This window comes from Caretta caretta, chromosome 1 (assembly GCF_965140235.1).
Source record: "Caretta caretta isolate rCarCar2 chromosome 1, rCarCar1.hap1, whole genome shotgun sequence".
NCBI lineage: Eukaryota > Metazoa > Chordata > Testudines > Cheloniidae > Caretta > Caretta caretta.
The window spans coordinates 230,633,957-230,659,005 of NC_134206.1; the positions used below are offsets into that span (position 1 = coordinate 230,633,957).

The window sequence follows — 25,049 nt, forward strand, 5'->3', positions numbered from 1 at the left end:
TAATTCCTATTATTGCGTATGAAGAGATCAAGTATTTTGTAAAGCCTGTTGGCTCTTATTATTAAAAGTTTCTTACATTCTAGACTTTCCGTGAGTTTGATAGTGAAGGCAATGGAATTGTGAAGCCAGAGGATTTGAGAGCTGTCTTGTTCAGATTCGCCATTCCAATCACCCCAAAAGAATTTGAAAAGCTTTGGGCAAGGTAAGGTGGCTCTAAATATTAGTTCTTCAGCAACAACATATGTATTTAACCTGACACAGGAATCTTATCGAGGACAGTGAATTACAATTGTTTACTTTCTAAGGGAGACTTATTTTATTATGTTGATATCAGCTCATCATGATGCCGTGTTCCAAAATACAGCCTTTTATCACACTAAGATCACTAACAAAATAAGGTAAATGCCTAATCAGTTCTCAATGAAGTCAGTGAGTCTAACTTCTATTGGGTTTAATGGTATTGCCTGCCCCCTTTAATTTGAGCTACCCTTTCATCTCTGATAATGACTTGGATTGCAAGTGAAGTAATTTGGTTTTCTGCTAGGACCTTATTTATATACACAGTTGCCCACCAGTTCTTCCTAGTTGGCAGTCAGTTGCAGGGAGGCTTAGGACTGGAACAGCAGGAGTGTTTCAGGTCAGACTGGAGGTGCATTGGCAGAGCTCTTTGAAGGAAGCTTGTCTGTACTATAGGTGTGTCTGAAGTCAATGCTATCAGTTGCTTCTTTTCATGAGATTAAATTCACTCACAAAATTTTCAGCTGAAATAAAAATGATTCACTGGAAAGAAATATGATATGTAGCAAACACATAACAAGGAAAAGTAAGATTGTTTCATGCTGTGTAAAAATTGTGAGTAATACCATGATACATTTTTATAGACAAGTAATTTGTTGTGAAGGAGGGAAAAACACTAGCCCTATTTCAGCTGAGAGTAGTAGTGCTGTAAATTGTGTCTGAAACAGAAGAATGTCAGATGCATGTGACATTGTATAAAATCCACCTTCATTATAAGTCTTTAAAAACTCAGACTCTCTATGGTATAAGGCTCAGGTGTATGGTGTCTTGGTTTCAAACTGCATTAACTATATGGTTTATTTCCTAGCACTGATTCATCTCTGAACTATTTTCTACTTCATTACATTTTACTTTCTATTCTTATTCCTTATGGATGTCATGCCACACTACAATATGTCCCTTCCATTCAGTCATCTGCTGCATAACTTCATTCCCAGCCACCACGCATTTATAGGATATAAAATCTTTTATTTACCTTCTGTGACTGTATGTAGAATAAAGGAATTGGAATAACAACTAAGCCTAAATTAGGCTTTTCCCTGCATGGGTGCACTCGAGAAAGAAGGGGTTGCACGGAGCACACCTACAGCAAGGTCTCTATCTAAAAAGGCATAAACAGTTTTAATACAGTGAGGCCCAGATTTTTTAAGAGTGGCTTAACATTTAGGGCCTGATTTTTAGAAGTGTCACAACTCCTATTGAAATCAGTGGTCAGCACCTCTTGAAAGTCAGCCTTTCTGTATCTCAAGTCAGGCACCTAAAAATAAGGCACTATGAGGTAGATAATTTTCAGTCAACTTTCTCCTTAGGGTAGAATTTTCAAAAGTGCCTAAGGGTATGTCTACACTGGAAAAAAAGCCCTGCAGCAGTCAGTCTCTGAGCCAGGGTCAACCGACTCATGCTCATGGGGCTCGCGCTACAGGGCTAAAAATAGCAGTGTAAACATTCTCACCTCTTGGGCTGGAGCCTGGGTTCTGAGACACACCCCACTTTCTGGATTTCACAGCTCAGCGGGATTGTCTGCACTGCCATTTTCAGTCCTGTAGTGTAAGCCCGAGGCAGTTGACCCAGGCTCTGAGACTCACTGTTGTAGGAGATTTTTTGCAGTGTGTAGATGTACCCCAAGTCCCATTGAAAGTCACTCTTACACGCTTTTGGCATGTCATCTATAAGGGCTGAAAATCAATGAGACTTTGGCGGCTAAGTGACTTAGGCATTTTGAAAAATTTATGATAATGCCTTGCAGTGATGAATATATGAATATTTCATTTTAAAAGAATATTTCTTTTAAAAGGTATGATACAGTTGCAAAAGGCTACCTTACTCATCAAGAATTTCTACAGAAATTGGGGTTAGAGTTTGCACCCGCTCACACTGGACTAAGCAGACATATTGTGGAAGACAATTATGCAAGTTTGATGGAGCATTACAGTAATCAGCAAAAGAAGCATTTGGAGATGGAAGAGCAGCAGAAACAGCAAACTAAAGCCCTACATGTCAGTGAGATTAAAAAGCAGATCAAGTAAGTTATTTATCAGTGAAGTGAATAACTTTCATGCTGTGTTTATCGTTACTGTGGTAAAAAGTAATGCTAAGCATACATATATGTATTTACAAACCTTCTCTGAAGATAAATCCTACTAGATACTGGGCCAAATTTATACCCAGTGTAACTCAGTTGATTTCAGTGGGGATAAGTTTGACTCATTGAGTTGTTTGAGGCAATTCTAAAATATTCTCCTTGGAAGTATGTCATTCATTTTGTAGAGTTTATGGCCCCAATCCTGGGCTGTGTCAGAACTACTATTGACATAAACTGGGGGAGAAGAGCAAAGGTAGCTTTAAGCCAAGCCTCCTTTGCAGTTCTCTGATCATAGAGGTGACTGGGAGTAGGCCTGTCCCAGTAAAAATTAGAGCAGCCTCAGGGCAGATTTAATGTACACCCAGCTGTTTCTGACCCAAAGGGGCATTTCTGGTACCTGGGATCAGTGGGGCATGAGGACACCTTAGTCACAAACCCTTTCTGATTACCATGCCCAGTGCATGGAGGTGGGTGGAAAGCATAAGAGCTGCTATGCTACTGGGAATCCTCCACCCCTGGCAATTTTAAAATCAAGATTAGATGTTTTCCTAGAAGATCTGCTCTAGCAATTATTCTAGGGATGTTCTATGGCCTGTGTTACACAGGAGGATGATCACACTCGTCCTTTCTGGCCTTGGAATCTATACATTTGTTAAAGTAAAATTATGGCAGGGTTGTGTCTCTGGAGCAGCCACACAAAACTGCCCTAGCAGAGTCCAAAATCTGGTCCTGTATAAGAGAAGCAAACAACAAACATCTTGTCTCTAAACTGGTGGAGTCCCCACGTAATTTCAAACAAACTCTACGTCCTCAAAGATAAGACATCTGTCCTGGGAGATCTGGCTGACAAACAAAAAGGTAAAGTAAATGAATGCCATCTTCCCTGGTTTGACTGCTCAGAGGATTCCCTTACTGCCAACTAAGTCTTTTCCTCTGGGCTGCTGCTCCTAAGGCTCTGGACACACTGCAGCTTACATCGGTATAAGTTATGTTGCTCAGGGGTGTAAATAAGCCACCCTCCGAACGACGTAAGTTACATTGACCTCAGCGCCGGTCTGGACAGTGCTACGTTGGTGGGAGAGTTACCGCTGCTTGCAGGGGCTGAGGTAATTAAGTGATGGGAAAGTTCTCTCCTGTCGGCTTAGAGCATCTGCACTAGTTGTGCTACAGCGGTGCGGCTGCATCAGTGCACTGTGCTGCTGCAAGCTCTTTAGCGTAGCCATAGCCTAAGCTTCCTTTAGTGCCACCAAAGTCTTCTCCAGACTCCTTCTCTCAGGACAAGACCATCTCAGGTTTTAGCTCTCTCTACTAGAGGAGGCTATTCCCATCTCCCTTGGACTCAGAGGAGAATCTAATGATCCCCATTTGCCCCAGTGAGTCTGAAGTAATTAACCTGCAGCTCCCTGTAGAGTTCCAGTACCGTTAACAGAGTGAGGCAACAGGAGAATCCTGTTGCCCTCTTACAGTTCCAGAAGGTTATTGATTGCCTTGGCTACTTGGATCACAGCAGCCCCCATGGTAGATTTGCCCACTCCGAATTGATTCCCGACTGACCGGTAGCAGTCAGGCGTTGCAAGCTTGCACAGGGCTATCGCCACTCACTTCTCAACTGTCAGGGCAGATCTCATCTTCGTATTCCTGCCCTTCAGGGTGGGACCCACAAAGTTTCATGAAAGTGGCCTTACGCATGTGAAAGTTTTGCAGCCACTGGGAATCATCCCATACTACAACAGTATGCGGTCCCACCAATCTGTGCTTGTTTGCTGTGCCCAGAATCGGTGTTCCACTGTATCAACCTGCCCCAATGCCGCCATGATATCCCAATTACCACATCCCGTACTTTCAGGAACATCTGTGTCCGTGTCCATGTCCTCCCCACAATCTTCCTCGTGCTGATGGCTCCTAGCTAAGTTCTGCACATACTGCAGGATAATGCACGACATATTTACAGTGTTCATGAAAGCAGTGTGCAGCTGACCGGGCTCCATGCTTGCCATGCTATGGCGTCTGCACGGGTAACCCAGGAAAAAAGGCGTGAAACGATTGTTTGCCGTTGCTTTCAAGGAGGGAGTGAGGGGAGACTGACAACATGTACCCAAACCCAGCTGTGACAATGTTTTTGCCTCATCAGGCATTGGGAGCTTAACCCAGAATTCCAAAGGGCAGCGGGGACTGTGAGATAGCTACCCAGAGTGCACCACCCTGTAAGTTGATGCTAGCCACGGTATTGAGGACACACTCTGCCGACCTAATGCGCTTAGTGAGGACACACATGATCAACTGTATAAAATTGCTTACTAAAGATCGACTTCTATAAAATCAACCTAATTTCGTAGTGTAGACATGCCCTTAGAGTCCACTCCCCTTGTCCTTTGACTCTTTAATTATTCATACACAGTGGAACAGCTTCAACAGGAGAGACTGAGGGCTATATCCTATAGCCTTGTGGTTAGTGCTTAAATCCTTTCTCTTTTTAGGCAGAGGGTGGATTGGACCTGGGTCTCCCACATCCTGCATGAATGCTCTAACCACCGAGATCAAAGTTGTAAGGTGGGGACCACTTCATCATCAAGCCAGATTTTCTGATCTGGCAGGTAGCCTCTGAGCACACCTATTTGTTTGGGCCCACAGGTGCTCCTCTGGTTATCTCATCTATTTCTCCCCAGTTCATGGATTGCTGTGGAGCTTAGGCAGGAGATAGGCATCCAGATGCCTAGCGTGAGGCAACAGTATGCACGTCTAGAGGCAGAAACATAGGCTCCTGGGGAACCGTTACTGCAAACTTTTAGGTGCTGAGCGAGTTTAGCTGTCCATTGGGTCAGGCAGCAGCCAAACGCCAGTTTTGGGGGTTGCAGTGGTGCCTAAATCTGGAGTTTTGGCAGCTAAATATCTTCGTGGATCTGGGTCCAGATGCTTCAGAGTAACATGTTAGTGGCCCCTCCCTCATTAGATTTTATCCCAGTCTCTAATAGTTAGAGATTGGCTTAAGACCTGAAGCATGAGGTGTAATATCCCTTCTACAATTTTTGTTATTAATTATTATGACTCTGGATATTCTTGATACCCATATAAATGTCCAATCGCTTTTTGAATCTTGTTATGTTCTTTGCCTCACTGACTCCCTATGTGCAATGAGTTCCACAGTTCAATCACAAGTAGTGTGAAAAAGTATTTCCTTTTGTCAGCCTTGAATTTCACACCTGTTAATTTCATTGACTATGACCTTATTCGCTGTCTCTTTCCTTGCCCACTTCCTGACTGCCAGGAGTTATCCTCCAGTAGCAATTCCAGTCTGTTTGCTCTGCACAGCCACTGGTCCTTCACATTCAGTTTGCTCTGTCTGAAAGCAAGCAGTGCAAGAGGAGTTGAACCCAGACCCTTGGACTCCTCAAGTTTTACATAGGAAGGCTGTAAGTGTCTTTTGAGCCAGAGGTTGGAGTCATGGCTTTAAGAATTAAGTCCATTGTGTGCATAGACACAATGGAAGGCAGTGATCCAGCAGAACCACCAATGTTTCCCTTCATGAGAGGGTCATGAGCAGCAGAGCTGGGTACCATGCCCATTCCACCATGTTGGTCAGCATAAAGACGTTTGAAGATGGAGGGAGGCCAGATCCAATGGCTACAGGATTTAGTGGTTCCAGTGGCTACAAAATCCAACACAGATGGTATACAATGGTCCTGGCCCTTACTTCACTCCCTGGGAGTTGGGAAATGCATTCCTTCCATCTGTCCAAGTCTGGCTCAGGCTAGTTTACACAGCCCATTTACTCTGGCTTTCCTCAAGTGTTGTGAATTTCACCCTAAATTCTTTGTAGCAGTTTTATGCCCTGTGATTAGACACAGTAAAACTGTGACTCTGAGCATCTTAACATTCAAAATATAAGGCTGGATATATAATTTTTTTTGGTTTTGTTTTAACTCACAGGAACAAATACCCCAAATTAGAAACAGACATTGAGCAGCAGCTCTCCAGCTCTTCAAGAGAAATACAAAACATTTGCAAGACAAGATTATTTTTTGGCAGCATAGCTGAATCCATAGTTTAAATCCTCATTTACTCAGAGCACATATTTACTGCTGCAAGTGGAATAATTACTGCTTGGAAACCATTACTCAGTCCAAGAAATGATGAATGCCTCAATTTTCTAAAAATATGAATCTCAAAAGCTGTTTTGATTTTACGTCTTCCTTTACTTTCATTTTGAAGGTTTAAGTGGAAGATAATAGTGGTGATGAAGAGCTATCATTTAGCAGCATGGGTCGGAATGTAACATACCCCTGCGAAGGATTCTAAAATAATGGTGCTGCTGTGATAGATTAAGGGCCTCATGGTGCCTTTAAAGTACAGCCTTTCCTTGTGGGCAGTGTGGAGCCGCGCTGTCTCATGGGGAGGAATTCCTCACTGAGCACCCTGGTGCTTTTGAGGGTGTGTAGGCCATATTAGCAGGTGGCAACAGCCTAAAGGATTCTCTGATGCACCTGTCTTGCTTTGAAGACCAGTATGGAGAAGTAGACCATGCCCCCACCTCCTTCATCCAGCCTGCAGTTGTGGCTGGCCCTTAAGAAGTGTCAAGCAAGAGGGGAACGGCTCCTTGTGCTCTCGTTCCATGCATCTGTGTAAGAGTCCATCACTTTCTGACCCTACATGCCTGATCCGTGTTTCATAATCTACATCTGGTCATAATTCTCATTTATTTTAAACCTTGCATTAATCTTTAGTGACTCCTCCAGCCAGTTGAGTTGCAGTGATAGGTTGTGGAGGCAGCAGTAAAGTATGGACAGGTTGGTGTTAAACTAAGAGTAAAGGGAAAGCAAGGGGTGATGCCTGGGGCTCCAAAAGGTATTCAAAAGATCCCCAACTTCTCTGGGATAAAAATGACAAAATAAATGGGGGCTGGAGAAAAGAGTCTTGGGTCTGAATTAATTAATCTGTGAAGAAACAGATGATATTTTAAATACCTGATAGCAGCTCTAATGGATTCATCCAAAGCCCATTGAAATCACTGGGAGTTTTTCCATTGACTTCCGTCAGTTTTCGATCTGGCCCTCAAATAGTATAGTTCTTGCTCTGATATAATAATTTCAATTAAACAGCAAGACTTTCTGTTCTTGTTAAAGTTTTATCAGCCCAATATTGCAGAGGGTAATTTGTTGGAATTCAATTGTCATAACAGCTATATTAAACATTGTATATCTTCTTTAGGGCCAAGTTTTCAAAGAGGGATCTAGATTTTGTATCTTTAATTTTGAATGGTCAAAAGCAGGTAGTTAAACCTTCTAACTAATTGATTTACAAATCCAAATGTCATTTGTACACATATATCTGGGTGGCTTATCTCTGCAATTGCTTGAGAAAATTTCAAAGTGGTTTTGGAAAATTAGACATCCTAATAATTTTTGTTTCACTCTTTGGACAAATGATACCAAGTTAACAAATGCAAGTAAACCGAGATTCTTGCTCTGCCTTTTATTTTTGTATATTTGTATTTATCTTTTTCTAATATTTAGCAGGAGAACTAAAACAAACATCTGCTCTCTTTCAGGGATAAATTTAGGGACTACTTCCAAGACTTCAACAAGGCCTTTTATAAACTGGATAAAAATAAAGATGGCTATATAACAGTAGATGACCTATGTAGGATGCTGCAAGAATTCAACTATTATCTTGATGATGAACAGTTCAACAATCTTCTAAACAGGTTTTTATGATTGTGTCATAGGTCTCTCTCTTGTCCCAAGCCAATAAAGGACTTAAATATGCGCTTCACTTTGAGAAAATAAGTAGTCTTATTAAAACCTATGCAATTACACACATGCTTAAAGGTGCCCATGTGCTGAAGCGCTATGCTTGATCAGGGTTGGTTCTGAGGATAAGTAAGATGGAAATTGCTTTTTAGATTAAATTAAAAACAGATTAATTTATTCTGTCTTCCTCATAACATTAGTGTTGTAACAACTTAAATGCTTTTGAAATCAAGCTGATTATTTGAGGAAATTAAGCAGATCTGAAAATAGGTCAGTTTTTTTAGTGTATGTTAAAATTTGTATTTAAATTATTAGTTTTATTTAATTAAACAAAAAAGAATGCGGGGGGGGGGGAACCCCTGCAAAAGCAGAAATTGAATCATATCAGGCTAAAAAGTATTAATTTTCAAATGCTACTGCTATGCAAAGGCATACATTCTGTGTTGTGTCTTAATATCATCAAGTAATATCAAGAAATAGAATCTCTTTTATAAGGTCTATAGAACACAAAGGACCTAATCTAGTAGAAAATATCCATAGCTTTCTGCACTTCACAAGCCCCAGAAGTGACATCCCTATGTGGCACTGCTTTATGTTCTCATAACACTGTTAGACCAGACTCTTTAAAAAGAAATTACAAAATCTTTTCTCAGTTCACCTTTTGTTGAGTGATCAACTTTTTATGAATGGAAACCCTAATAAGAATCTTCTGCTTGTTTCTTCTTCAAAGACCTCTTGATGATAAACACCTCCATTCATTGTAATTTTGTGCAGATTGTTCCTTTCTAGATCCAAAATAGACTTTTCTAAATAATACAGAGTAGATTAGCATTTGCATTTGGTTTTACTACTAAAATTTTAATACCAACTTGGCAATTTATTTCTCTGCTGAAATGGTGTTGATTATTTCCTTTTCCACGGTGTCTCCAGTATTGGAGCCAGCTTGACATTGGTAATCTGTGGGAGTGCTGTGCAGCTGCAAGACACAAAATCAGGACTCTTGAATGTATTTTTCTTAGTAACGGATATTGGGTCTATGGTTAATTTCTGTTCCAGTCTCTTTTCATAAAGCTTCCTTTTTGTTTAACTGGCTCTCCTCATTAATTAGACATTCTAGTAAGTGGATATTCTGGTGATTGGTGGCATAGGCAGTGGTCCTCAGTGATTTACTGTGAAAAAAGATGACAAAAGTACATTACAGTAATTCACTTTCACATACGGAATATAAGATTTGCCATGCTGGGTCAGACCATAGGGCAATCCACTCTGGCACTGGCAAGTTCTTGATGCTTCAGAGCACATTTTAGCATCATATCCTTAGCCAAGTGTGCAATGCTGAATGCAGGACAGAAAAAGTCCTCCCTGGCCCCTGTGGTATGAGATTTGCTTACCTCTATCAAAGCATGCATTCAGTGTCTACAAATGTGATTACTGGTCATAAAATTATCTTGGACTATTAAAACTCCATGTACAGTCTCTGAGCCAGATCCTGATGTCAATTACCCCAGTGTAAATCTGGAATAATTCCAATGGAGCCAATGGATTGCACCAGGTTAAATTATCAGAGTCTCTCTGACTGACTTTTGAAGGTAATTCCATAAACTGACTGCACTGAATTTCCACTGGGGTAGCTGTGAGCAGAATCTGCCCTTTGATGCTATGGTTTACTGTGGTAATGAATTCCACAGGTTGACCACACAAGTCTGAAGTCTTTTCTCTGATTGTTTTAAATCTACTTGACATCATTTAATTAAATGTTCTTGTCTGATGGGGCAGTGGAATAAATAAATAAATAATAATTAATAATTAATTTCAGTCCTCCCCCCTCCGACTCTTCTACTTCCTGTACTAACAACCCTTATTTTTGCAGTTTCTCTCCGTATGTAAATCATGACTTAATTCTCATCTTATGTGGTGAAACATCCTTGAGTAAAAATGAATTTGGTTTTGTAACAAAGTCCTCTGCAAAAAAACCTCAAAATCGTATGTTAGAACTCCTTTTTCCCCAGGCTGATATTTGACGCAAAAATGTATTCACTGTTTATACCTGGAGCTATCTACATTTAGATGTGCAGCTCACTGAATTTCTTATATGATGAAGTACAAAACTCCATAGTCTCTGTGATCTACCAGATATTACACTTGGCAAGCAGATATTTAAAAGGTCTGAGAGGAGATTTGAGAGACTTCAGGCCAGACTCTCCAGTGTAACCTGACAATGAAAGCTTAGCAGCAAATTCCCCTTGTGGAGGGGAACTCTTCACTGGTTGGAGATGGCATCTGCTGGGTCAGACATACCACCCTTCAACTCAGTGGATGCGTCAAGGGAGGAAGGGCATGTATCAGAGGCATAGTGAAGGGGAACGTCATTGCATGAGTCCTCCACATCCCCCAGACACCTTATGCTCGTGGCTTAGGTTAGAGCAGCCATTATGTTGCTCTCATGGATACCAAAGCCAGGCTGGTGCAGGATCAGGAGCTGTACAATTGTTCCCTGATAGCCTGCCACCCTGTGCCCAGTGGAGCTCAAATGCAGGGGACAGTCGAGCCCTTCAATTATAAACTCAAGAAAAGCTTTGTATGGAAATTGATTTTGTTTCCTACCATGTGATGAATAGAAGGCAGTTTATCCACTGGTTATAGCAGGAGACCTGGAGTCAGAACTCTGGGTTCCATCTGCAGCTGGCACACTGTGATTTTGGGGAAGTCACTTAGGATATGTCTACACTGCAGCTGGCAGCAAGCTAGCATACTAAAAGCAGCAGTGTGGACTTTGCGGCTTGGGAAGTGGTTCAGGCTCTCAAGCCCACCTGACCCCCTTTGTCCGAGTTTGGGTGGCTATCCCGAGTCTTTGCTAGCGGCTCAGTGCCCACAGTGCTATCTTTAGCGCCCCAGCTTGAGCTGAGCTAGCACAAGTCTGTGTACCTAGACTGGGAGGCTCCCTCCCACCGGCAGTGTAGACATACCTTAGGCTTTGATTTTCAGAGATGCTGAGCAGCCACAACTCTCACGGAAGCCCATAGGAACTTCAGGGACTCAGCACTTTTAAAAGTCAGTCCAGTAATCTCTCTTTGCCTCAGTTTCCTTATCTGTAATAGCAAAACTTCCTTGGATATTGTGAGATTCATGTTATACTTTAACAGCTCTTTTAGATCCTGGAATGAAAGGCACTATGCAAAGTGCAAAATGGGAGCAGGGACTATCTTTTTTGGTCTGGGTTCATATAGCACCTACCACAATGGGGTCCTGACCCATACCTGGGTCTCCTAGGCACTACCACAAGACAAATAATAATTATTATTTAGTAGCAATTGTAGTAGCAGATATACTGTTTTACAAAATGTTGATATACTATTCTGCTTTTTCTCTTAGCTTAGGAATCAGTATTCATGACAGCAGGCTCTCTTATTTTGATTTCCTGAGAGCGATTGATGATGGCAGAGCATCTAAATACCAGCAGAGACAAAAGCATGCTGCACCACCTGCAAGCTTTGCAATGCTCAGTTTAGAAAAGACCCTAATTAAGATAAAAGAAATAGTTACATCTTCTTATGATTTGTTATACAAGGTAGGTTACATGTGGACATAACATTTCATTTCATTTCTTTATGCCTGGCTGGGGCTATCCTAGCTGTCTAGAAGCATTTCTGCTGCTAAATAGGGTTCCCCAATGCCAGGCCAGCAAGAGCAGGGATAAGTATAAAAGTAGCATGGTTGGCCCCCACCAGAGAAAGCACTTTGTAGCATCAGCCTGTGGTGGTTACATGACATAGCAGTGACAAGTCACTGCAGCGTATGGCCGTGTGAGAATAGAAGTTGGTGAGTAAAAGGGGAAAACAGGATCTTAGAGCCCCCACCAAATTAATTAGGTGCATGTAAATTGTGTGTTAGACATCTTTGGAGCAAAACTCTTCCAAATAACTGGGAGGAGAGTGCATAGTGCATGGTTTCCCCAAGTTGTGAGTTATTACATATAGGGAATACACGATGCTGTGGTGGAGCATTTTGGTTTTACCAGCATGAGTTGAGATGGGCCATGCTACACTTGAGTTATGCAGGTCATCCCAGGGAGGCAGGGTTGAAGACTTGACAAAGAATCCAAAGGAGTTCTGTTGACAGCTCTGCTCTTGACTCTCTGTGAGACTTTGGACAAATCACTTAAACCGATTGTGCTTCAATTTTCCCATTAATAATCACTACCCACCATTATATAGCATTTTGAGATTCTGTGGATGAAAAGTGCATACGTTATTGTATAATTATTATAATTATGCCTGAATCTACCAAAAACCTGCAGCCAAATGGATTCTCTCTCAAAGTTCTTAGTGTCCAATGGGATCATGCTAGAATCAGTCTTAAGCATAGGCAAGAACAATCAGACAGACTTTGGAGGAAACTTGCCTATCCCAACCCACAGCCACAGGGCTAATGGACACTGATATGCTGTGAGAAATCATAGAATATCAGGGTTGGAAGGGACCTCAGGAGGTCATCTAGTCCAACCCCCTGCTCAAAGCAGGACCAATCCCCAACTAAATCATCCCAGCCAGGGCTTTGTCAAGCCTGACCTTAAAAACCTCAAAGGAAGGAGATTCCACCACCTCCCTAGGTAACCCATTCCAGTGCTTCACCACCCTCCTAGTGAAAAAGTTTTTCCTAATATCCAACCTAAACCTCCCCCACTGCAACTTGAGACCATTACTCCTTGTTCTGTCATTTGCTACCACTGAGAACAGTCTAGATCCATCCTCTTTGGAACCCCTGTTCAGGTAGTTGAAAGCAGCTATCAAATCCCTCCTCATTCTTCTCTTCTGCAGACTAAACAATCCCTGTTCCCTCAGCCTCTCCTCGTATGTCATGTGTTCCAGTCCCCTAATCATTTTTGTTGCCCTCCGCTGGACGCTTTCCAGTTTTTCCACATTCTTCTTGTAGTGTGGGGCCCAAAACTGGACACAGTACTCCAGATGAGGTCTCACCAATGTTGAATAGAGGGGAACGATCACATCCCTTGTTCTGCTGGCAATGCCCCTACTAATACAGCCCAAAATGCCGTTAAGCCTTCTTGGCAACAAGAGCACACAATTGACTCATATCCAGCTTCTTGTCCACTGTAGCCCTTAGGTCCTTTTCTGCAGAACTGCTGCCTAGCCATTCAGTCATTAGTCTGTAGCGGTGCATGGGATTCTTCCTCCTAAGTGCAGGACTCTGTAGTTGTCCTTGTTGAACCTCATCAGATTTCTTTTGGCCCAATCTTCTAATTTGTCTAGGTCCCTCTGTATCCTATCCCTACCCTCCAGCGTATCTACCACTCCTCCCAGTTTAGTGTCATCTGCAAACTTGCTAAGGGTGCAGTCCACGCCATCCTCCAGATCATTAATGAAGATATTGAACAAAACTGGCCTCAGGACTGACCCTTGGGGCACTCCACTTGATACCGGCTGCCATCTAGAAATGGAGCCATTGATCACTACCTGTTGAACTCGATGATCTACCCAGCTTTCTATCCACCGTATAGTCCATTCATCCCGCCCATACTTCTTTAACTTTCTGGCAAGAATACTGTGGGAGACCGTATCAAAAGCTTTGCTAAAGTCAAGGAATAACATGTCCACTGCTTTCCCCGCATCCACAGAGCCAGTTATTTCATCATCGAAGGCATTTAGATTAGTCAGGCATGACTTGCCCTTGGTGAATCCATGCTGACTGTTCCTGATCACTTTCCTCTCCTCTAAGTGCTTCAGAATGGATTCCTTGAGGACCTGCTCCATGATTTTTCCAGGGACTGAGGTGAAGCTGACTGGCTTGTAATTCCCCGGATCCTCATTCTTCCCTTTTTTAAAGATGGGCACTACATTAGCCTTTTTCCAGTTGTCCAGGACCTTCCCCGATCGTCATGAGTTTTCAAAGATAATGTCCAATGGCTCTGCAATCACATCCGCCAACTCCTTTAGCACTCTCGGATGCAGTGCATCCGGCCCCCATGGACTTGTGCTCATCCAGCTTTTCTAAATAGTCTCAAACCACTTCTTTTTCCACAGAGGGCTGGTCACCTCCTCCCCATGCTGTGCTGCCCAGTGCAGTAGTCTGGGAGCTGACCTTGTTCATGAAGACAGAGGCAAAAAAAGCACTGAGTACATTAGCTTTTTCCACATTCTCTGGTACTAGGTTGCCTCCCTCATTCAATAAGGGACCCATACTTTCCTTGACTTTCTTCTTGTTGCCAACATACCTGAAGAAACCCTTCTTGTTACTCTTAACATCTCTTGCTAGCTGCAACTCCAGGTGTGATTTGGCCTTCCTAATTTCACTCCTGCATGCCTGAGCAATATTTTTATACTCCTCCCTGGTCATTTGTCCAATCTTCTACTTCTTGTAAGCTTCTTTTTTGTGTTTAAGATCAGCAAGGATTTCACTGTTAAGCCAACCTGGTCATCTGCCATATTTACTATTCTTTCTACACATTGGGATGGTTTGTTCCCGTAACCTCAATAAGGATTTTTTAAAATACAGCCAGCTCTCCTGGACTCCTTTCCCCCTCATGTTATTCTCCCAGGGGATCCTGCCCGTCAGTTCCCTAAGGGAGTCAAAGTCTGTTTTTCTGAAGTCCAGGGTCCATATTCTGCTGCTCTCCTTTCTTCCTTGTGTCAGGATCCTGAACTCGACCATCTCATGGTCACTGCCTCCGGGGTTCCCATCCACTTTTGCTTCCCCTACTAATTCTTCCCTGTTTGTAAGCAGCAGGTCAAGAAGAGCTCTGCCCCTAGTTGGTTCCTCCAGGAAATTGTCCCTTATACTTTCCAAAAACATCTTGGATTGTCTGTGCACCGCTGTATTGCTCTCCCAGCAGATATCAGGGTGATTGATGTCTCCCATGAGAACCAGGGCCTGTGATCTAGTAACTTCCGTTAGTCGCCGGAAGAAAGCCTTGTCCACCTCATCCCCCTAGTCTGGTGGTCTATAGCAGACTCCCACCACGACATCACCCTTGATGACACATGCTTCTAAAGAGGACAGCACTGGTGATGTCATAGAGGAAAAGTGAGATCCAGTATCAAAAGGGGCACAGTTTCCTTAAAGGTGAGTTCCATTTAGGTCTGCCTGGACCCTTTAATTTTTTGTAGGGGCAGCCCTCATTACTGTAGATCCCATATACTGTTTAGCAAACCAGGGCTCTCATACAATGGTCACATTTAAGTAGTAAGCATTTCCCATGGTAAGGTATAAATGCCTTACTGCACTGAACATTATTAATATAGGAAGTATTGCAGTAGTTTCAATAGCCTGGTATAGAATTTGTTAACTTTTTAATGATTCCCACTATGTGTCCTGTTAAGGGCAATATCCACTTTTTAATCCATGAGGTCTTTGGGTGTCATTGTTCTGTCTACTGAGAATGTAATGTTTCGATTTTGTGATTTGAGAATCTACATTTTGGGTTTGAATAAGGCATCTGTCTTGTCTTTTAGGATGCCACAGGACAGCTAAAAATATTTAAGGGATTGAGACTTTTTATCCTTGGAGAATCACCCCTTGTCCAACATGTCCTAGGTGGACTTGTGGAGAGGCAAAATCTTTTCCCATTTCATTTGATGTGGAAGAATAGAATAGTCTTCCTTTGCTTCTGCTTTTAGTGCAGTCACTTTCAAAGTCAGGGTTGCTGCTGCATGTGTAATAAGAGATACTAATCCACCTGGCCTCAAAAGGAAAACCTTCATTAGAAAGAGGGGAGGTCAAAAGTGTGGTTCAGCAGAATTTAGCTAACTTTCCAAAATTATCATACAGTTTTCAAAAAAATTCTACATCGCCAACAAAACACAACCATTGAAAAGTCTGAAAATGAATACAGAAGGGTGTCAGCGGAGTCCTCATTGCCATGTAATCATTCCCCAATCACTTTTGGCTTACCTGGCTCACTCTGCCCAACCCAACTTTATTTTTGCCCCTAAAATTTCTCATAAGTATAGGCAAAGATCAAAATAAGTTGCTAGGAATTCATAGAATCCCATTTCCTATTCAAGGGATCTATTTCCAGTGTATTCTAACATTAAAATATATTACAGCATGATTTTATAAAAAAAACCTGTTATTTGCTACACAATACAGTCCAGTTAAAAATACCATCTTGTAAAGTCATTTTATGAAATTCTATTCATAAAATTATTTTACTAAACCAAAACATCACATCCTGAAAGAACCTATAGAACTTTGACTCGGACTGTATTCTTGTCAAATTTGTACAAAATATTTACATATGTAAAATCACTGTTTATATATTCAACTGCATATTTTTATTGTAAAACAAAACAAGGGGGCAGAGATAAAGTTGGTTAAGTGGTTGTTAGTTGGGTGGAGTCACAGTGGGAATACCCTGCCACACACAGTGGCTCCCCTGCACTCCAGTATTCACTCTCACTGCACCAGTTGCTTACAGAATTCGATACCTCTTCTGGTCCTTTGCACTCTCTTCAGTGTCCGCTCCAGAAGCAGAATTCAGTCTTATACATTTCCTGTGGAAAGAATCTTCGGGAACTCATGCGGTTGCCACCTCTGAAGTACAAAAAACTGGAACATCCGAGAAGATCCTGTGTCCATAAAACTGGACAGATGGCAGTGTATAATGAGCACCCTTCCAGATTTCCCAGGACAGTTACCTTCAAAAAAGGAATGAACTTAGGAAAACCTTGACAGATGGCAACCCTAATACCTGGAAGAGCAAGAATGTGGGAACCAAGATGAGAGGTTATTTGCTCACAGGTTGACCTCTGCATCTCCAAGAGATACTGAGAATGGAGATCTTTCCCACAGAGTGCTTTGGAGGGGGGTGAATGGGAAAAAAGCAACATTAGCTTATCTAGTCAAAAGTTTCCATCTGCTGGGAGAAAGAAAACAAACTAGTATGCATAGCCAACTCAAATTTTCTCTATGGGGGCACTCTACAGGGGGTGGATGTCTCAAACATTTTTGTTTGTGTCCTTTCTTGTTTGGCTTAGAGGAATTCATATTAACCTGTACCTGGACTGTATATTTGGGCATCCAAGCAATCAAATATAAAATGTCTATCTGTTCTCACTGAATGCTTATTTTTTGGAAGATTCTATTGATTGGAGAAACAATTATTTATTTAATACACAAAAATATAGGATAAATTTGGTTGATTTTTAAACTTGTTGGATTTCAAGACAATGATAAACTTTTCATTTCCAGTGGGGCTTCAGTAAACTTCTTTCATTTCTTCAAATCTAAAATACCTGTAGCTAAAAGAGGAATACATGTCACATATGCCTTTATCTATACATATATCTTTATCTATGTAGCCACCCAGTAATGGCCATGCTAAAGAGAAATCACTTCTGAAAGAGTCAGTGTTTTTTAAGTAACATTCCTTTTTGCTTTCTCAGGCATTTTCTCTGTTTGATAAAGAAGGCACTGGGACAGTTAAAGCACTGGAATTCCGCCAGGTACTTGACCATTTCTGCTTTAAACTATCGGATAGGCAATTCAGGCACCTACTCAAGAAGCTAAGGATTTATGAAAATCATACAGTAGACTGGAAATTTTTCATGAAAAATATTAATCTCCTCTTAGAGGTAAGTCTAGCTACCAAGCTGTAAGCTGTTTCTTTTAAAAGTGAACTCAAATGCCTTAAAATGAATGAATTCAATAAGCATGCTAATTCTAAATAAATCGTAAGGTGCAACTTCTCCCTTTGAATGTCTCTTGCAGTCAATGGGATGTTGGGAATTTCTGTTGAGTAAGCAATGAGTAAGGACAAGTGAATAGGATCTTTCATAAGAAAGAACATTCATTAGAATTAGCAAATTATGGCACTGATTCTGCAAATTACTCCATGGGAACAGAGGACTTTGCTAGAATAGGGTAACTAGTAAGGATAGGGAACTACAGAAAGATGACTGATTTTGGATCTTGAACAGGCTTATTTAATTCATTCATTTTTTCAGTCATTAATCCAATGTTCTGCTCTGAACAAATGTATTAAAATGGGAGTGGTATGTATACACCACAGAGGGCCAAATTCAGAGGTGAGTTTGATTAAGTACAGAGGAAGTCTCAATTGGTGAAATTTACTACTTCTTCCAACACCCTCAAAGAGTGTGTTACACAAACTTAGCCTCACTCTAGGCTTACTTAAGATTCACTTACATTTAATTGTGGCCCAGTTGTGTTATCTGATACTTACACCCACATGGACTCCCACTGAAGTTGATGGTACTCTACACAGACGTAGGATGAGGACCTTAGATTTACACTCACACCCACTTAACAATTTGGAACCTCCCTGCCCCCACCCAGATGTAGGAAGTAAGAGCAGGTAAGACGGTAGACAGAGGTTTCCATTCTATTTAATTTACACATTCCTACACCTTCTTCCAGTTGCTTTGCATGTCCTACCATAGACTCCCTTACACAATGATAAATGGGTGTAAATAAATCTAACTGAGTGCAAGGGAGGCTAAATTATGCCCCCTTGCAGTTCACTTCTAAATTTGGCCAAGAGAATCAAAAACTATTTGTATCAGTTAATATAGTAGTCCTTGAAAAAAATAGAATAACTTGCATCTTATGCCTTAAAAAGCAGCGACTGTTTCATTGGCAAAATATATGCTTGCAGGACAATAGAATGAAAAAAAATTGTCATCCAATGGAAAACCATATAAAAAGCCTTTTATTTTATTACCATGGCAATAATGGAATGTTGTGCAAAACAAATCCACACAGAACTATATGGTAATTAAATATTATGTCATAATGTAGCAACTGAAAAACCAATGAGATTTCTACTTCGTGTCTGTTTATATTCCAAATCAAAAAGTCTGTTAGGCATTAAAGAATAGCAGGATTAGGTTCTTTCTTAAGAGGAAGAAAAGGACTGCAATTTTCAAACAAAGGAGAACCCACAAACAGCTTCAAAATGTTTGTAATATGTATATGTCACTTATCAATAGGAATATTTAGATTCACTCTAGGGTTTATTATAAGTGCAACTGTGTCCATAGTTTAATAGGATGGCTTGAAATACATTTACTGTCTGTAAATTTAGCATTTACATTTGTAGTACTGTGTCTGTTACACTGTTCATAATAGCAGGAAAAGCCTAGTTAAGTACGGGTAGAGTAAAAGTAGTTTTAATTACAGTTCTTTAAAAAAATAAGATTTTTAAATATTTACATTTTCATCATAATGATATCCTAACTAACATGATAGACTATTTGGTTCTCAGATTTGATACATTTGTGTTCATGTATGCATAGAATTAAAATACCTTATTCACAACTCCATTAATCCAGACCCAATAATGTATTTGTTTTATGAGTGTGTTCGTATGCAGCAATAATCATCCTTTAGCAAGCTTTAACATTAGATAACTATTTTTGATACCTAGTGTTGTTTCTGGTATATCTTGAGCCTCCAAGGTGCCACCCTCCTTAAGTCATGTTGAAAAAGCTCAGGACCTCACGGGATCAGGCCCATAAGAAGACTCTGCATCAGAAACTTCTTTAGTGCTGAATCTTTCAAGATGCTGAGTAACTCCTGGAAGTTGCTAAGCCACTTACTTCAGCAGGAAATAAGATGCTCAATATCTTGCTGGAGGTGCTTGGTATTTCACAAGATTGAACCTTAAATTGCTTCTGTTTGAACAGCATTTTTTTCTCAGTGAATCAATACTCTCCTGGCTCTTGAATGTGCTGTGTGTGGGATAGATGAGATAAAACCATCAGTAAAATTCCAAATCTCGCCAGATGGGAGAATTTTGTTTAAAAGAAATATGAACCAGATCCATAGTATCAGGTCAGCTTCTAGATCCCATCAAATCTGATGTTTTCAATTTGAGTTCAAATGAAAATTCTATTCCTTTGCAATTTCATCCCGTTGTGGGCCCACACTCATATCTGGGCTGGAGCACAAGTTGCAAGGGGAGGCTGGTCATTAAACTATTCATCTCTTCCAAATATGCAATAATTTTGACTTGTAAAGTATTTAGCTAAATTAATGAGGTTTGCAACTCATTCAATCACATTATGAAGTCTGATCATTATGTTATACAGCTTGATCACTGAAACATATGCAAAAGTAACTAGTGAAGTATTCAGCTTGATCATTAGAGTATGGAAAATTTACTGAACTAGTAAAATATGGGCCTGGGATGACTTTTGTCTCAAATGGCACCTCATAAATAAAACCCTCAACCACAAAGGCAAACATTTACAAGCCCAGCAGCTATACAGGTTTAAGCTATATCTTATGCTTAGAAAACTGCTGAATAAGAGGAGGTGAGAACATCTTGGGGAAATTATTTCAAAATTGTATTCATCATTAGGGTCTTTGGATGGTTTTGATGTAAGCTAATGAGACTTATATTCTGATTAATTCTCTATAATACAAACTACAGTAGGTCTGATCTGATTTAGATGAATGAGATGTCAACTGAATCAGAGTTTTCTGTAGAGGTGCATGAGTATACTGTCAAAAATAAGATTAAAGAAATGTAAAGCATTTTAAGCACTATGACTGGAGTGGGATAAAGATAAGGAGGTGAGAAAGAATTCTGGTTGGGTCATTTACCTCTGATATTACAAAGCAACGATCTAAAAGTGAGCTGGTGGTACAGTAATAGCTGAGAAAGGGACCACATTTTATGTTGTGATACTGCTAACCCATGAAGAACACATCTTAGGGCCTTTAGTAAAGTGCCCAGACCAGTGGACCATTTACCACTGTGGGCACATACGTAGCTCTCTATGTGTTACGTGAGCTGTTTCCACACAATATGTATATTACCTGTACATCTACCAAAAAAAAAAAAAAGGTTTAGTATTTGTTATATGACAGCAACATGATTCAAATCAATATAGTACCTTTGATTTCAACACTGGCAAATGTCTACCAAAAACATTTAAAATTAATTAATTTGCTGCCAGGGTGGCAGGGCATGGTGTATTGCCACCCTCACTTCCGCACTGCTGCTGGTGGAGCGGCTGGGCTGAGCGCCCGGAGAGCATGGCTGCAGAGTCTGCCCGCAAAGATGGGAGCCCTGCACAGTGTGGTGTGCCATCTCCCCAGCCAGAGACTGCCCCCAGGCACTCAGCCCCTCCAACCCCCCCAGCCAGAAACTGTCTCCCAGCCCTTCCTCAGAATGACCCCCTAGCCAGGGAATGCCCCGTATCACCCAACCCCCCTGAGATTGTCCCCCCAGCATCCAGACCCCCCAACACTGGACTGGCACACATGCCTGCCCTGCAGAGACAGGGTACCTTGTCCATGGCAGAACAGCCCACCTCGGGACTGCCCCATCTAGGATCCAGTCCCCCCACCCAGGGACTGCCCCCCAGCAACTGCCCTCCCAAGGACTGCCTCCCAGCACTCAACCCCTCCATCCAGGAACTTTGTCCCAGTATCTAATTCCCCCATCCAGAGACTGCCACCAGTCCCGTCCCCCCCCCGGCCCCGAATCTGTCCCACATGCACCGGCTACTCCCATCTCCCTGCGATCCCAGTCACCTGCCCCCCTCCCTGACCCCCTATGGCCCTAGCCCCCTGTACCTCCCTCCCCTCGCGCGCTGGTCCCCTATCTTGGCTGCAGCCCACCCTGCTCCCCTGCTGCTGCAGTCCTAGTGCCGGGAGCCTGCTCCAGCCGGGGTCACTGGACCAGCAGGGTGTGGGGGCACTGAGCACGCTGGCCTCCTGCCAATGCTGCTGGGGGAGGGCTGATGTTGGTGGGCCTGATCCTGCTAGGGGAGGGCGCTGATGCGGGGTCCAATCCTGCATCACCCAATTTTTGCACCCTTATGCTGGCTCTGTGCCTGGGGCAAGTGCCCCTTCCATCCCACCCTAGTTACAGCCCTGAGGATGACACACGAGCCACAGCTGTGTGCTGATTGGGCCGCCTGCAGGCAGTGGGTTGAGAACCACTAGTCTAAACCATGGAGCAGCTGAGGATAGGGTTAGGGCCTGCCAGCCTCAGGGCTAATAGGGCCAGGCTGGAGCTCCCCTACATTAGAAGAAGGGAGTAATGCACCACTCAGGATTTAGCTCATGGGAGCTGCATTTGACCAAGATCAAGCCTTGGATAAAATATACAAGGATCTGCTGAACTAGTAAAGTGATTTTCAGGGAGGAAAAGTGAAAACATACATAAGAACGGCCATACTGGATCAGATCAAAGGTCCATCTAGCCTTCATCTCATTCAGTGTTTTTACCTGTATGGAAGATTTCTAAAAGTTCACCTCTCTTACCTTGATGGCCCTTTTAAAGTTGGCCAGCAGAATGTTGGGCCTTGAGGATTCCAGGACAGGTGGAGGTGACTGACAGGGTCTGCATAAGAGATTTCACTACCCAGAAGGCAGGAAAACTTAAAGAAGAGGAGAGAGGTTATGAAAAAGCTAGAAAGAGAGATTCAGGGGCAACAATCAGGGTTCACAACAGTCAGAGAGGGGAGACAGAGAAATGCTGGAGAAGAGAGGGAGGATCAGGAGGGAAGAGTTGCACAGCTATAAAAACTGTCTCTGGACAAACCCAAAAAGTTACTTTTTTAAAGTGGTTTTATGTTGGTGTAATTTGGTAGTTACACCAGTATAACAAGAGGTTAATGGAATGGTGAAACAGGTATATTAATCCTATGCATACATAAACACAAATGTATGAGATTTGAGAACCATCTCATCTGTCATGTTAGTTCAGATATTGTTTTGTGACCAAATGACCTTGACCTCTGTGCAAAGCCCTAGGCAATAGCCCTTGTTCAGAGGACCTGTGTAGTGCTTAGGAAGACAGAATTCTTCCCTGCTACCCCCAACAGGCCAGGGCTTCTGCAATTAGCTGCTCCACTGGCTCTGGGCTTCCTTTCCTGGCAACATTGACACTCACAAGGTTTATCTTCATTGTGGCAGTCTCCACTCCCCCAGACCTCCTTGAAGAGCCAGGGGGTTCTCCAGTGCTGAGAGGCCACTGTAGGAGAGTTAGTACAATCTCAGGCTGCATTAACATTCCTGTGGCATTCCTACAAGCTGCTAAGTGAGGCAAAGCTCATCTTCCCCCTACCTACAACTTTACCTCCTGTCTGCCCAACACCTCCATATTCTTAACCTGAACCTCTAGATAACCCTTAGTGGTCAAAAACATAGTGGAGGTTGCTGATCCCCCTCCTTTTACAGATGCAGATCATTGTGACATGATCTAGCCCACAGTAAATGCTTTGAAAATTGATTACGAGTAGAATTTGACTAATATTGTTATTTAATTCCATAGTTATTTTAGTTAAACTTATAAGAACTTGGGGTTCTCTGACCTCAGGTGAGAGAGGTATTCAGTGACACCTCCATCAGAGGATGAGGAATGAGGTAAGGGCTGATCAGTCCAAATCTATTAATATGTTCTTCTTTTGTAAAAACATTTTAGGCACTCAGCTGATTGTGTGTAAATCTCATTAATTTAAAAAGCAATTGTAGACATTTACTGTAATGGAGGGCAGAATTGGGCCCATAGTAAAATATTTCCCCTATTTTAAAGTCTCTTGTATAATGGTTGTGTTTCTTTTTGATCTGATCTTCCATACTAATAATACTGCATCTAAACATTGCTGAGATGGAATGCGTGGGTGCGTGTCAGTGCAACTGTGCTCAAAACAAGTGTATGAGACGCACAAAACTTTCGTTTTCAGTGTATCATTTTCAAATCTGACACACTCTTAACCCTGGTACATATTACTATATCTAAACTCCTATTCAGATCAGTAGCATTCTGCAAGCTGAAAATCTACACTGTGTGGTAGATATAGTGGAAGACTAATGCATAGTAATAAAACCCACCAAACATTGTGTATTTGGAGTAGCCAGTTTTCAGAGTAAATAACTGCTGTGTTTTGTTATTTATTTATGAACAACAGAATACAGAAGTCCATTTTGCTGCCAAAGAGTTACGTTTTCAAAAAGTTAAAATTAATTAAAACTGTGCAGCTAAAACCATATTCAACGCTTTCAAATTTTACCTCTAAAAAGCAGCAGAAAACTTCAGTTTTTAATGAAGCCAAGTCCTCTTTATAAATTCAGTTTCAGCAACTACAAAATATGGAGTTATATTTAAAATAATTAAATTATTTTTGAAAAGGAAATATTTTGTTTTCAGGATTACATGCTAAGCTTCAACCCAGTGCAATTTCTAAACTCTTGAAAGCAGGATTTTCATAACACAAATGGCAACTGTCTTTACTATAGCTATGCTAGCAAGTACTGTTAATATAAAAAAAAGCTATTATGAACACTTCCATTTTTAATTCAAGGACATTTCTTAAAAATATGTTAAATGTTAGTATTTTATTTTATACATTTATAAGTTTAAAAGTACAAGTTTTGCTACTCTAAGCAATACTAAATACCAAAAAAAGAAACAGATGGCTTTTGGTCTTGTGCTCTAGTTTCCTTGTCACTTCTCACATGATCATTATAACTGAATGGAAAAGAAAATATGTTTCTTCCATAACTACAAGAAACCTGTCACCTAATCAGAAAAGACACCACTATCTTCAACTGCAAATAACACTTTTCAGTATTAACCACACTTTACATAAAATGTACCTGCAGGATAAGAATTACAGCTGTATTATTAAGAGAAGAAATATGAGAAGTGGAATTATGCATGCAGACACTGAATCGAGCCCATGCTGCAGTTACGGAATGAAGACTGCCAGGCATTGTACAATAGATCTTTCTAGGTTTCGAAAACATTCTGAAAACTGCAAAGCACTGCACTTCTGTTTTTAATTATTGTAATAAGGCAAAGGACATTATTAATAAAAATCTAACTGCTCGGGAGTGTTTGAGAGAATGACACTTTTTGGAGGTCTAGCTTTCCTTATTTATTTCAAGAACTTTCATTTTATTTTGTTTTACATAAGACTTGATCCATC

At 41.4% G+C, this 25,049-nt stretch overlaps 1 protein-coding gene across 2 annotated transcripts in view; it reads left to right on the forward strand.

Annotated features, from left to right (window-relative positions):
- Positions 1-25,049, forward strand: part of EFCAB6 (EF-hand calcium binding domain 6) — a 154,508-nt gene that overhangs the window by 105,676 nt on the left and 23,783 nt on the right. For both annotated transcript variants that reach the window (XM_075121373.1, XM_075121374.1), the window contains exons 21-25: positions 84-202; positions 2,093-2,320; positions 7,926-8,081; positions 11,500-11,695; positions 17,526-17,714. In XM_075121373.1, the coding sequence (XP_074977474.1) occupies positions 84-202; positions 2,093-2,320; positions 7,926-8,081; positions 11,500-11,695; positions 17,526-17,714 (888 nt within the window). The remainder of the gene's footprint in view (positions 1-83; positions 203-2,092; positions 2,321-7,925; positions 8,082-11,499; positions 11,696-17,525; positions 17,715-25,049) is intronic.